The sequence below is a fragment of the Jaculus jaculus genome, chromosome 5 (assembly GCF_020740685.1).
Source record: "Jaculus jaculus isolate mJacJac1 chromosome 5, mJacJac1.mat.Y.cur, whole genome shotgun sequence".
In the NCBI taxonomy this organism is placed as follows: Eukaryota; Metazoa; Chordata; class Mammalia; order Rodentia; family Dipodidae; genus Jaculus; species Jaculus jaculus.
The window spans coordinates 11464038-11476406 of NC_059106.1; the positions used below are offsets into that span (position 1 = coordinate 11464038).

A 12369-nucleotide genomic window follows, 5' to 3' on the forward strand; every position below is an offset into this window, starting at 1 on the left:
TGGAGTAGAAAGACCTGCTGTGTGAGTCAAACCAATTCCATGAATCTTGAGCAGCAGGCTCAGAGAAATTTGAATCATCTCAAAGAGAAGCTGAGAAGCAAGTAAGCTATGTCTGGGATAGCCGGTCATTTTTGTTTGTTTGTTTGTGTTTTGTTTCTTGAGGTAGAGTCTCACTCTAGCCCAGACTGACCTGGAATTCACTATCTAGTCTCAGGGTGACCTCAAACTCACAGTGATCTTCCCAGCTCTGCCTCCCAAATGCTGAGATTAAAGGCGTACACCATCACACCAGGCTTAATTTCTTTTAATGCTAAAATCTTAGTGCTGGGCTGAGGAGACAGCTCAGTCAGTAAACTCATTGCCTTTCAAACATGAGGGTTTGAAATCATTCTCCAGAACCCATGTAAGATAAGCCAGACATGGTGGTACGTGCTTGGAATCCCAGAACTGCAGAGGTGGAGACAGGCCCCTGGAGCTCACCGGCCAGCCATTCTACACTACTTGGCTAGTTCCAGGGCAATGAGAGACCATGCTCAGTAAAAATGGGACCGCCCCTGAGTTGTCCCAGAGCCTCTGCACGTGCACGCACGCACACACACACACACACACACACACACACACACACACACACGGGAAAAAGCACACTTGGGTGCTAAAGGTAAACTCAGTTGTGTTACCTCCACTAATGCACAACACTCACCTGTAGGTAGGAGATTAAGCATGGAAGGTCATGTTCAAGGCTATAAGGCCAACTTGATTCTGATCCTTTACAGAGCAGGTTCAGTCTTGCCCTTTTGATGCCAAGGACTGCTGAGAACAGGCAGGAAGTTTGAGAAAACAACATTTTCAGTTCATGATAAAATGTGAAGTGCCCCATGCCACCAGTTATAATTGCGCTTTATTCGTCATTCATTTTCATCTGATAGTCCCTCCAGCCAAAATGAGAGGATGAGTTACCTTGCCTGGAATGAAGCCAACACAGCCATGTCCAGTATGATCGGCCAGGTCCCCCTTCCTGAAGGGCCTATACACTGCAAGGAGCAGGCTCTTCCTGGGGCAGGGGGCAGTCCTTCATATGATCTGCCCACTTGTCAAACCAAAGTTGCCCTGAGAGTTTCAACAACCCGGATGCCATCTCCCTGAAGAAGTCAAAGGGTCCAGAAATGCTGAGTGTCTAACAAGGAAAGAGGAAGGAGCAAGTCTGTGTGAGTGTGTGTGTCCAGACCAGCTCTGCTCTCCAGCCACGAGCAGTGAAGGGATGTAACCAGATGCAGCCATTGTTGCCAGGTCTGCAGAGGCATGCAGGGCACAGCAAGGCTGGCAGAGGCTGGGCAGGCTGTGGCTAGCAGGGCATGTGGATTAGCACTGATCTCCACGGGCTCACATGCTCGGGCCAAGCGCCGCAACACACTCCTTTCTGAGCGCAGACGCGGACTCTTCCCCAGGCAGAGACAGCCCGGCTTCCAGCCGCTCACACCAGTCAGCCTCTCACAAGTCGGAATTGGCCACGAGCCGTGTCCTCACAGGGCTGTCCTAAGCCCAGTGCCTGAGGTGATCTCACTGCACCATTTGAGAGTTATCCAGAGACCTCTGAGGAAATGGAGGCGACGTGGACCTGCCAGCAAGGAGTCTGCTCATCGGAGGGTGGTTGTATTCATTATTTCTCTGGTCACTGTGAGAGACTATGTGATGAACAATTTAAAGCAAGAGCAATTTACTTTGGCTCGTGGTCTTGGGGTTTGGTCCACGGTCCTTGGTTCCATTGATTCTGGGACTGAGTGGGACAGAACATCATGGCCGTGGGGGCGTGTGGGGCGCACTGCTTGTCCCGTAGAGGACAGGAAGTAGGAGGGGACAGTAACAGGAAAGGGCCAGGGCAGATACGGCTCCCAGGAATACACACCTGGTAAACTGTGACCTTGGTCCAGAGCCACCTCTTGCCGTTCCACCACCTCCAGAGAGTCCATCCAAAGTATAGATCAGTCAGTGGATAAAACGGCATATTGAACAGGCTCGTCATGATCTGGTGGTCTCTGGAGACACCCTCACAGGCCACCCAGAGGTGGGCCTTAGGGCTGTCCCTGGAGTCTCTCAGCTCAGTCAAGTTGGCAGTTGGAATTAACGAGAGCAGGAATAAGAGCTGGAGGGAGGCGGCTAACTCCAGGTCTCACACTGTTTTAGGTAGAATGGCCACGGGGGCCCAGATCAGTACCCACAACCCCTGCTGCCCTTTGCCCTCAAGGCAGCCTTCAGTCAGTGCCCAGCTGTTCCTTGCCAGGGATACGTTTCCAGTGCAAAATGTTAATAAAATTGGTAAAAACCTAAAAAATGTATTCATTGAAGCCTTTCTGTACACACTGCCTCCAAGAATCACCTCACAGTAATTTCTGAACAGTTCACAAGAGGGAAAACAGCTGTGTCATAGTCTCTACTATTTCTGACCCAGTGTGGTCATTTCTCCTCCTTGTAGGTCATCAAAATGAATGCTGTGCCCCGTGGGGCTTGTCACCCCCAGAGCAACGTGGTGGTTCTGGGTCCATGTCTCACACCTCCGTGAACACAGCGCGGGCTCTGCTGTGAGCCCCTTCTGCCACAGACGGGAAAGCTAAACGCAGTTTCTGTTCTCTCACAGCTCTGCAGGCTGGAGGCACGCAGTGCAGTGCTCACACAGTTCTGATGAGGGCTCTCTCCCTGGCTTGCAGACGGCCGGCTGCCTTCTTACTCCGTCCTCACCCGGCCTCTTTTCTGTATGTGTGCGTGTGAAGAGAGAGAGAGTGGGTGAGTTTTCTGGGGTTTCTTCCTGTAAGAACATCCACTAATCCCGGGGCTGGGTAGAGAGTTCAGTGGGTAAGGTGGTGGCCTTGCAAGCATGAAGACCTGAGTTCAATCCCAGTGCCCACTTAAAGTGCCAGGTGTGGCTGGGCACCTGCCTTTGATCTCTACACCCAGGAGGCATGAGTGGGATGGCTGTGAGTTGGAGGCCAGTATGAGAGTGAATTCCAGGTCAGCCCAGGCAGAGCAAGACCCTACCTTGAAGAAACAAAATAAAAAGCCAGGTGCGGTGCCATACACTGATAACCCCAGGGCTGGAAGGCGGAGACAGGAAAATCCCTGGAGCTAGCCAGTTTAGCCTATGTGGTAAATAGGCCAATGAGATATTCTGCTTTGAAAAGAGGCTGGTGGCATTCCTGAGGCACGGCACATGAGGTTGTCCTCTGCCCTCCACATCACATGCACACGTACATAACACACGTACACACGCACACACACACGCACGAAGAGAAAGGGGTAAGGAGATGGTTCTGAGGGTCAAGTTCTTGCTGCACAAGCATGAGGACCGGAGTTCGGACCCCCAGAACCCACACAAAGCCAGATGCAGTAGTGTGCGGGTACAGTCCGGTGCTCCCATGGTGAGATGAGAGACAGAGACGAGAGGATCCACAGAAGCCCACAGGCCAGTTAGCCTGATGAGCACAGCAGTAAGAGGAGACTGGAGACCCTGCCTCAAACAAGGTGGAAGGCAAAGGCTGACACCATAGTCATCCTCTGACCTCCAAATACACACCTCGCACATGCATACCTACACACACACACACACAAAACACTAATCCTACCAGATGATCCTTATGATCTCCTTTAACCATATTTACTTCTGCAAGACCCCATCTTCAGTGACAATAGGCTTCAGCCTACGAAGTTGAGGGTAGCACCATCGATCTGTCATACCCAAGACAGAAATCTTAGCCAAGCGCCCCACACACCCTCAAGCTCTTCCGTCCTTGGTGAAACCTGGAGTCCTTCTTCAGTGATGAAGGCTCGGACTGGCGTGTTCAACACCAAGGCCTGGCTCAAGCTGAAACCACGAGAGGTGGTCAAGCTCTTCATTCTCGCAGGGGCTTTGGCATTGGACACACCAGGGCTGGCACTACATCCCAGGAACTCCCTGACTTGTGATTTTGAAGGAGTGGCTTCCAGAGCCTCAACTGTCCAGTGTGCAGAGGAATGAACATTCACTGCCACCAGCATAAGGGGAAACAGATCCGGGGTGTCCCTGGGAGAGCTTGCTGTGCTCGCTAGTTTATCTCCCTCCCCGTCTTTGCCAAGGGTTAGTGTCCCACTTCAACTGCCCATGGTTCTCAATCCCTTCCTGGGGCCAGGGCCAGGAATATGCCAGGACCTTTGGACCCGAATAACAGTGGGAGGAGTTTTTGACCTAAAATCCGGGAATCCACATGGATGGTCCTGCACCGTGATGTGGGTATGATGGGCTGGGAGAAATGAAATGAGGCTTGCTGTGGAACACGCAGGCCATGCAGTGACCTGATACAGGTGCCAGGCTCTTCTCCGGCTCTCCTTTTATTTCTTACACACTCTTGCTTGATGAAAGGTCAGATCATCACAGATCTGAGTGTGTGATGTTCTTAATGAATAGATGAGATGAAGCTCCAAGTGCATCTGTGGGGGATTGGTTACATTTGCAAACATGAAAGAAAGTGTTTCTCCAAGGTCTTCCTTTCAGAAGAGTCCTTTAGTTTGCTGGCCTGGTCTTGGGCTAGTGTGTCCAACAATGGTCAATAAATGGTGAATTATGCATCACCCTTTCCTTGGGAATTCAAAGGAAAATGACAGGCAGTTCAAGCCCTCTAAGCAGCTCTCCACTGTGTCCTAGCAGAACGGAACCAGAGGCACTTTTCTTGGAAGGTGTGGACACTGTAAATGCTGCCATTTGCAGGAAGCCAAGCTCTAGTAAAGAGTTATGCCTGCCTTGTGCCCAAAAGTAGGTTGATGAGTATCACAAAGTTAACTAGTCTACCCAAAAGAAGTATCAAGATACAGTCACACCGACTGAGATGGGAATGTTGTAACATTTTCCATGCAGGTCCTAAACTGAAAGAAGTTCATGTGCCCATCAGTAGACGAGGAGATAACAGACGCGGTAGAGCTATTGAGTGGAGTACTATTCACCCATAAAACAGCGAGCTGCTGGCACCTGCTAGGACATGAATGCACTGCAAAGCAGTCTACAAAAGCCCAGAATGTGCAAATTGTAGACAGAAAACAAATTCATGATTAGCTGTGGTTGAGGATGAGAACAGAGAGTGATTCCAAGTGAATATTGGATTTGTTTTGATGTGATGGAGACAGTCTAAATCTATGTGATGATAATGGGATCAGAATTCTGTAAGTTTTCTAAAAATGAGCTGAGTTGGGCATGGTGGCACACACCTTCAGTGCCAACTCCCAGAAGGCTAAGGTAAGGGGATTGCCATGAATTTGAGGCCAGTCCAGGCTCCAGAGTGAGTTTCATGTCAGCCTGGGCAAGAATTCTCAAAACCCTGTTTCAAAAGAATGTCTTCACTGTATACCTCATGTGGGTGAATTCATGCTATGAAACTATTCCTCAGTAAGGCTGTAAGAAGTGAATATATAGGTCAGTGTAGCTGTCAGCTGGGTGGCCTCTGCTCCCAGTCCCCGCATAGCGACGCCTGCTTTGTTTGTGGGTGGTATGGGCCGTACCAGCAGGGCCTTGGGTCCCTTCCTCTGAGGAGACGACTGTCCCCAGAGGAGCTTCCTGGGAAGGTATTTGCAAAGGTTCACCTGCTCTTGGGAAGTTTGTCAAAAAAAAAAAAAAAGAAAGAAAAAGTTGTATTCTTTTGGAAATGTAAAAAGATCCATGTTATGGACGTTTTCAGAAGAGAACAACTGTTCTACCAATCTTGCATTATCATGCACCAAGCCCAGTGTCTTCCCAGGGGAGCCAGCTCGCAGGGTGAAGGACTCGCCTTGGCGCCCTGAGGGCTGAGCTGGTCACGCTGCACCTCTAGGAATGGGTTGCGCTTGACCAGAATGAACGCGTTCTCTCTAAGTCCCTCATAGCAGATAGCTGCAGGAGGCGACCCTGCTAGAGGTGCCGTGGGCATCAGGAGCTGCCTGGCACCCTCAGGACCCTGACACGGAGCTTAGCATGACCCTCGGCACCGCTGTAGTTCACTCTCACCGTGCATGCTCCCCTGCACACGTGCGCATGTGTGTGCACACACCCACCCAGGTGCACGCCCTCATCTCAACAGGCTGAGCGGAAGCCAATGAGCATCAGCGCTGGGAAGCCCACTGCCGTCTCGCAGCAGTTCTGGATGGGTTAAATAGCAAGGTAGCATCTACAGGCAGTGAGACCACAGGCACACCTGCCGGCCCGGCGCTGGGCTGGGGTTCGTGACCCACTCTGCATCGCTCCCTGAAACGCTGGTGCTGGTACAAGAGTAGCGTCTAGGCTCGCTTTTGGTTAGAGAAGCTTCACTTTTCAGACGGCTGTGGCCACTGAGGTGACACAAAACTCACATAGTGCTGAGAAGAAGTGACAGTGGAGTGTTGAGCACTAAGCGAGGCATCTCTGTCACACCCTCCATGGCTCGGGGACAATGAATGTCAAGCTGAAGGGGAGGAGTACGTGCAATGCTGTCATCCAAGTACAAAGTGGGCACGGTGGCTGACATTACCTACGTGAGACCTACGTCATAGGAGGGGAAAATGATGGCTGGAAATAGAAGAGAGACTAGTTAGAAATGAGAAGGGATTCAGTGGGGCTAGAGAGATGGCTTACCAGTGAAGGAGCTTGCCTGCAAAGCCTAAGAACTCCTATTGAAATCTCCAGGTCCCACATAGCCAGACGCAGTGACGCAAGTGCAGAGTCACACATGTGCCACAAGGGGGCGCATGCACCTGGAGTTCTTGCTCAGCGGCTGAAGTCCCTAGTGTGTCCATTCACTCTCTCACCCCCCACACACCTCCCTCTCTCTCCCTCCCTCCCTCCCTCTCTCCCTCCCTCCCTCTCTCTCTCTCTCTCTCTCTCTCTCTCTCTCTCTCTCTCTCTCTCTCAAAAAGAGATTCAGTGGAGAGGGGCTAGTGAGGGTAAGGCTAGGGTAGTGAGAGCAGATTGTGATCATGTTGTATTGCCTATATTCATGGAAGTTGTCAATAAGTAGTTTTTAAAAGAGTACCATCTAGAGTGCAGGATCGTAAACACAGGGTCTGCTAGCTGAGAGCTGGTGAAGTAACCTGAACAGTGCTTCTAGTCACGTTCTAATAGTCCAAGGGGCTGGGTGGGAAACTGCGGGACACTGATTTGCTATTGATTTCTTTGGTCTTCTGCCTCTTTCAACTCTAATAAAAGAGCAAAATGCAATACATGCATTTCTTACCCTGCACTTTACAGCAGGGGCCGTCCACAGAGAGCTTCCTGGGCTTAGGTTTGAAAGGCTTCCGAGAGCAGTGCCGCTCTTGTCTACCTAATTCCTGTCTGAAACCAGTTTGCGCCTAAATTGAACAGCCCCTGAAAATGGCCTGGACATGGGACCCAGCGTGGGGTGCATGTCCTATAACCCAGACCGTAGAGATCAAACACGGCTGCTGAGCAAGTTCAGTGTGCCGCTCTGGGTTTGTTCTCCACTGGGCTTGTCCCTTGTGTGCACTTCCTTAGGATCATAGGCTAGGCTGACTTCTGAGTTCACTCCAGCCCCGCCGGCAAGTGGACAGGAGCGTCCCGGGGTGAGAGCATACAGATCTTGCTCTGTGACGCGGGGCGGAGCATAACTATGCCTGACTCATGACTGTGTTTTCCTGCTGCCAGAAGCCTTCCCGTCCTGTAAGACTCAGGCCAAGCCTCTGATCCCCCAGCATACGCTTCTCACAGTGCTCAAGAGTTCCTGCTGGAGGGGCTGGATGACGCCTCAGGCAGTGAAGCACTTCCCTGCAGAACAGACGCTGAAAGCCCAGCACCCATGTGGCCCCAGAGCCCACCTGTGACCCCAGTGCTCAGCAGGCTGATGTGGAGGGTTCCCGGGCACGCTGACGCTTAGCTAGATGAGCGGAATCAGTGAGCTCCGGGTTCAAGTGAGAGATCTGTCTCAAAACATGATTGAGGAACATACATAATAGCAACTTCTGGCCTGTGCATGCACACACACACACACACACATTCACACATGCACATGCATGCACATGTGCACACACAAACATACAGCCATGCACACAAGCACAGACTTGCACCACACACTCATAAATTCCTACTGGATTTACAGTCAGATTCTCCCATTCGGCATATGAGTGTTTCACGGTCCTTTGTGCAGTGCCCAGCATTCCTGAAGTACAGAAATCATGCCTTACGCCTGGTCACAGGCACCCAAAGCTCTGGACTCAGGGTAGACACTTCACAGTGATCCTCTGCGTGGTTGGAATGCTCCCGAGGTGCTGCCCACAGCCCTGTGAGCCTTAGAAAGCCCATGCTGTGACGTTTTAGGTCAAGTTAGTGTGGATGAAAATATGGTTCAATCCTGGTGTTGCTATGGGAGAATGGGGGGGTGGGGGGGTCTGTGTGTGGCAGGGGCACAGAAAAGCCTGCAAGAAATGGAGCAACGCTGTATCAGCGCTGAGAGCTGGGGCATTAACATGTTTGTAGACCACTTTTCCTTTTTGCTAGTCAGTACTTTCATAAGGTACTAACAGAGATTTTTTTCATTGTTGTGTGGTAGGTATAAAGTACTAATGAAGTAATGAAATCATTAGGATCATTATTATAAGGTTCAATGTAATGGAAGGCAAAGTTTGAAGCGAATTGGGTATGGTTGTCTGTTGCTGGCTATGGGCCCATGCCCACACTTCCCAGTGTGTGTTTTAGGACACACTAGACCCTACCACGGGCACCACAATTAAATGACATGAGAAGCATGCCGTCCATGGCAGTCTCCCAGACACTCGTCATGTCCACTAGCCCTGACTGTGCCTACGGCAGAGGAGCCCATCAGCCATCTGCACTGTCTTCCAAACTCACTTGGCTGTGGAACCCTTTTCAGTTATAGTGCCTTGGACTTGCACTGGACTTTGGAAAACAAAGGTCTAGTTCATTTGCTGTTGTTTTAAAAATAAAAGCATGTTGCTTGCTGGGCATGGTGGTGCATGCCTTTAATCCAAGCACTCGGGAGACAGAGGTGGGAGGATCACTGTGAGTTCAAGGCCACCATGAGAATATTGAGTGAATTCCAGGTCAACCTGGGCTACAGTGAGACCCTACCTTGAAAAACCAAAAAGTAATAAATTAAAAAAATAAAAGCAGGCTGAGTTTAGGGCTGCGTGTCTTTATTTTGTTTTTGCACTGTTAATATTCCCTGGGTTAGAGGGTGTGGAGAGATGACAAAGCTGGAGAAGAAGCAAACCCAAATCCACAGAAGGAGTCCACTGGTGTCGACACGGCGTGGTGCAGTGGCATTCTCCATTGTCATCAAAGCTATGTGAGGGCTAGGAGATGGCTCAGTGGCTAAAAGCACTTGCTTGCAAAGCCTACTGACCTGAGTTTGATTCCCCAGTAGGCACATAAAGCCAGGTGCCCAAAGCGCTGCAGGCATCTGAAGCTTGTTTGCGGTGGGGGAGGCCCTGGTGTGTTCGTGTTCTCTCTCTGTCTCCCTCTTTGTCTCTGAGTCTCTCGCAGGCACACAAGTAAGCACAAGCGACGTTGTGAGGCATCGGTGCACAGTTCCCCATGTTGTGACGTCCGCCTTGCTCTGTTAGTTACCTTTCCCAAACCTGTGACCTGACACTCAGCAACTTAAGAAAGGAAGGGTTAATTTGGACTAGACAGCTGGCCATGGTGGGCAAGGCAAGGCTGCAAGAGACAGACTCCTGGCTTACATCTGGGAGGATCAGGAGACAGAAGGAAACCCCATGCCCAGCTTGCCTTCTTTCCCCCATATTAATCCCACAGGCTGGGGCCACCTCCGTTCAGGGCAGGTCTCCGCCCTCAGTTAACCCTCACTGGGAATGCCCTCACAAAGTGGCACACCCCGAGGTGTGCCTCATTAATGCCATGAGTGTTTCTTAATCCAATCAAGTGTGACAGCGTGATGATCACACTAGCCATCGTGAAAACCCTAATGGAAGAAGGGAAGATGTTGAGGGCCTGAGCGCAGGCAGCCTCTGCCAGGGTCCACCGTCACGCTGGAAGCTCTTTGTGAACCCACATTCTATTCCTGCGCAGACGTTGCCTTCACTCCACAGTCATGTTCTCACGTGAGCTCATGCAGTGATGAGGATGCTGAGAAACCTCCCTGACACTCCCTCCCCACGCACACACATATACAAGATTATTCCTATAAGGAAGGACTGCAGAGAGGAAGCAAAACTGACAGGTAATCGGTATGGAAATTGAATCCATCCTGCTTCTGTCCAACAGTGAATTTACCGTAAGTGCTGAGGGTTTACTGTGCGCAACGTCAGAAAGCCCTAGTTGAGGGGTGGGGCATGAAGCCAGAGGCTGGGGCTCAGTCTTCCTTTGTCCTCTTGGGCTTCTTCCCACCCTGCAGCCCTGCAGAGACACTCAGAAGCTCCGGAGAGTCATAGCCTTGGTTTTCCAGCTTCCTTCCAACATGGGCAGTCACATACCTGACAATTAAGAGGAGGGAGGGTATGTACACATACATGCATTCGTTTTTTGAGACGGTCCAATATTGCCCAGGCTGGTTTTGATCGTACGTAGCTGAGGATGACTTTGAACCCTGGTCCTTTACCCTTCCACCTTCTGAGAGCTATGATTACAGCTCTGTGCTAGAGCACCCAGTTTATGCAGCACTGGGGGTCAACCGTGGGCTTCCAGCCTGCAAGACACTCCGACTGCTGAATTATTACATATCATGAAGCACACACACGTGGTTTTACCATCATGCCGAGCAGTGTAACACTCAGATTGATCTTCCGCTAAAGCAGACGCAACCCAAACTGGCTTCGTAATGGGAATAGCTGGTGCCCATGTGAAAGTTAATTAATTAACAATTAATTAATTAATAGATAGTTAATTAATAATTAAATAGATAACTAATGGAATAGAGAGAGGCGTAGACAGAGGTGATTGACCCCAGTGTGTTTGATGCTCACTTCCTGTGCCCCTGTCATGGCGAAGGCCCCTTGGCAACTGTGCCCTCTCATTCAGCTAAGGCAGGTGGAGCCCGTGAAAGGCAAGTTCACAGAAAGGCAGGTTCTGGAAATCTGCATCATCTATGGTTTCGGTGGACAGCAGCTCCAGGCCTGTGTACATTCCCAGCAGCTGGCACACGCAGTCGCTAATGAACAGCAAACAGTGGCAGATGCGGCCTTCCCCGTTCCCGAGGTCTGCAGGGACACCACGTGGCCCAGCCCTGCTAGGGGTTGCCGTCTGGTTTCCTGAAGCAACATAACTTTCTAACGGAGTGGCCGCGCCTGGGCCTGTCACACAACAGCGGTCAGAGGGGGAGGCTTTCAGGTACGGCTTCAGAGTAGGGCTGGACGCTGTCTGCAGGAAGCCAGTACCTACCTAAAGCCAGATGCACAGCGGCGTATGCATCTGCAGTTTGTGCTGGCCTGAGGCCCTGGCATGCCTATTTTCTCTTTCTCTCTGTCTGTCTCTCTTCTCTATCTCTTTCTGCTTGCAAATAAAATCGTGGTGGTGCACGCCTTTAATACCAGTACTCGGGAGGCAGAGGTAGGAGGATCACCATGAGTTTGAGGCCACCCTGAGACTACAGAATGAATTCCAGGTCAGCCTGGGCTAGAGCAAGACCCTACCTTGAAAGACCAAAAAATAAAAGAAAATTAAAAAAAAATGCATAGGAGTGATAGTATTTCAGTCTATATGTGTTCTAGAGATGTATTTTCTAAACCGACCCGTGCAGATCATCTGTTGAAATCATGCTCTGACTAAAAGGCCTGTTGACATTTCACTTCCTAGAAGCTCCCAGGGCAGGCTGGGAGGGTGTTGACACACCTGAGCAAGGGATACACCCAGAGGACCAAGGTTCCCAAGGTCTGAAACCCCACAAAGGCATTTCACTACGGTTTTGTGTGGCCGGGGCATTTCACAATAGCCCCCCCACACTTCTTGCCTTAGGTGGCAGGCAGATTACAGGGATCAGTGAGACTCTGCAGTCCCAGCTAACATCCCTTCTCTTCTCCAGGGGAGGAGCACCCCCGGGAGCCCCCGGGCCCAGCGGAGGCCCAGGCGCCAGCCGGGGCAGAGACCGGAGGGCGGTCAAGTCGGCATCCCTGGACGTGTTCGCAAGCACGGCTCAAGAAGGTCTTCTGGGGCGTGGCGGTCGTGGTGTGCGTGTGCGCCTCCTGGGCCGGCTCCACCCAGCTCGCCAAGCAAACCTTCAAGAAGTTCGATGCGCCCTTCACCCTGACATGGTTTGCCACCAACTGGAACTTTCTCTTCTTCCCGCTGTACTACGCTGGGCATGTGTGCAAGTCCACAGAGAAGCAGTCTGTGAAGCAGAGGTACAGGTAGGGACTCCTGCACCGCTGAGCACCCTGGGGCCACTCCCAGAGGGGCTGGTGGACAGTGGCGGGTGG

General features: G+C 51.2%; 1 protein-coding gene across 2 annotated transcripts in view; it reads left to right on the forward strand.

The window, feature by feature from the left end:
* Positions 1-12369, forward strand: part of Slc35f3 (solute carrier family 35 member F3) — a 256842-nt gene that overhangs the window by 170486 nt on the left and 73987 nt on the right. For both annotated transcript variants that reach the window (XM_004659702.2, XM_045150223.1), the window contains one exon: positions 11976-12300. In XM_004659702.2, the coding sequence (XP_004659759.2) occupies positions 11976-12300 (325 nt within the window). The remainder of the gene's footprint in view (positions 1-11975; positions 12301-12369) is intronic.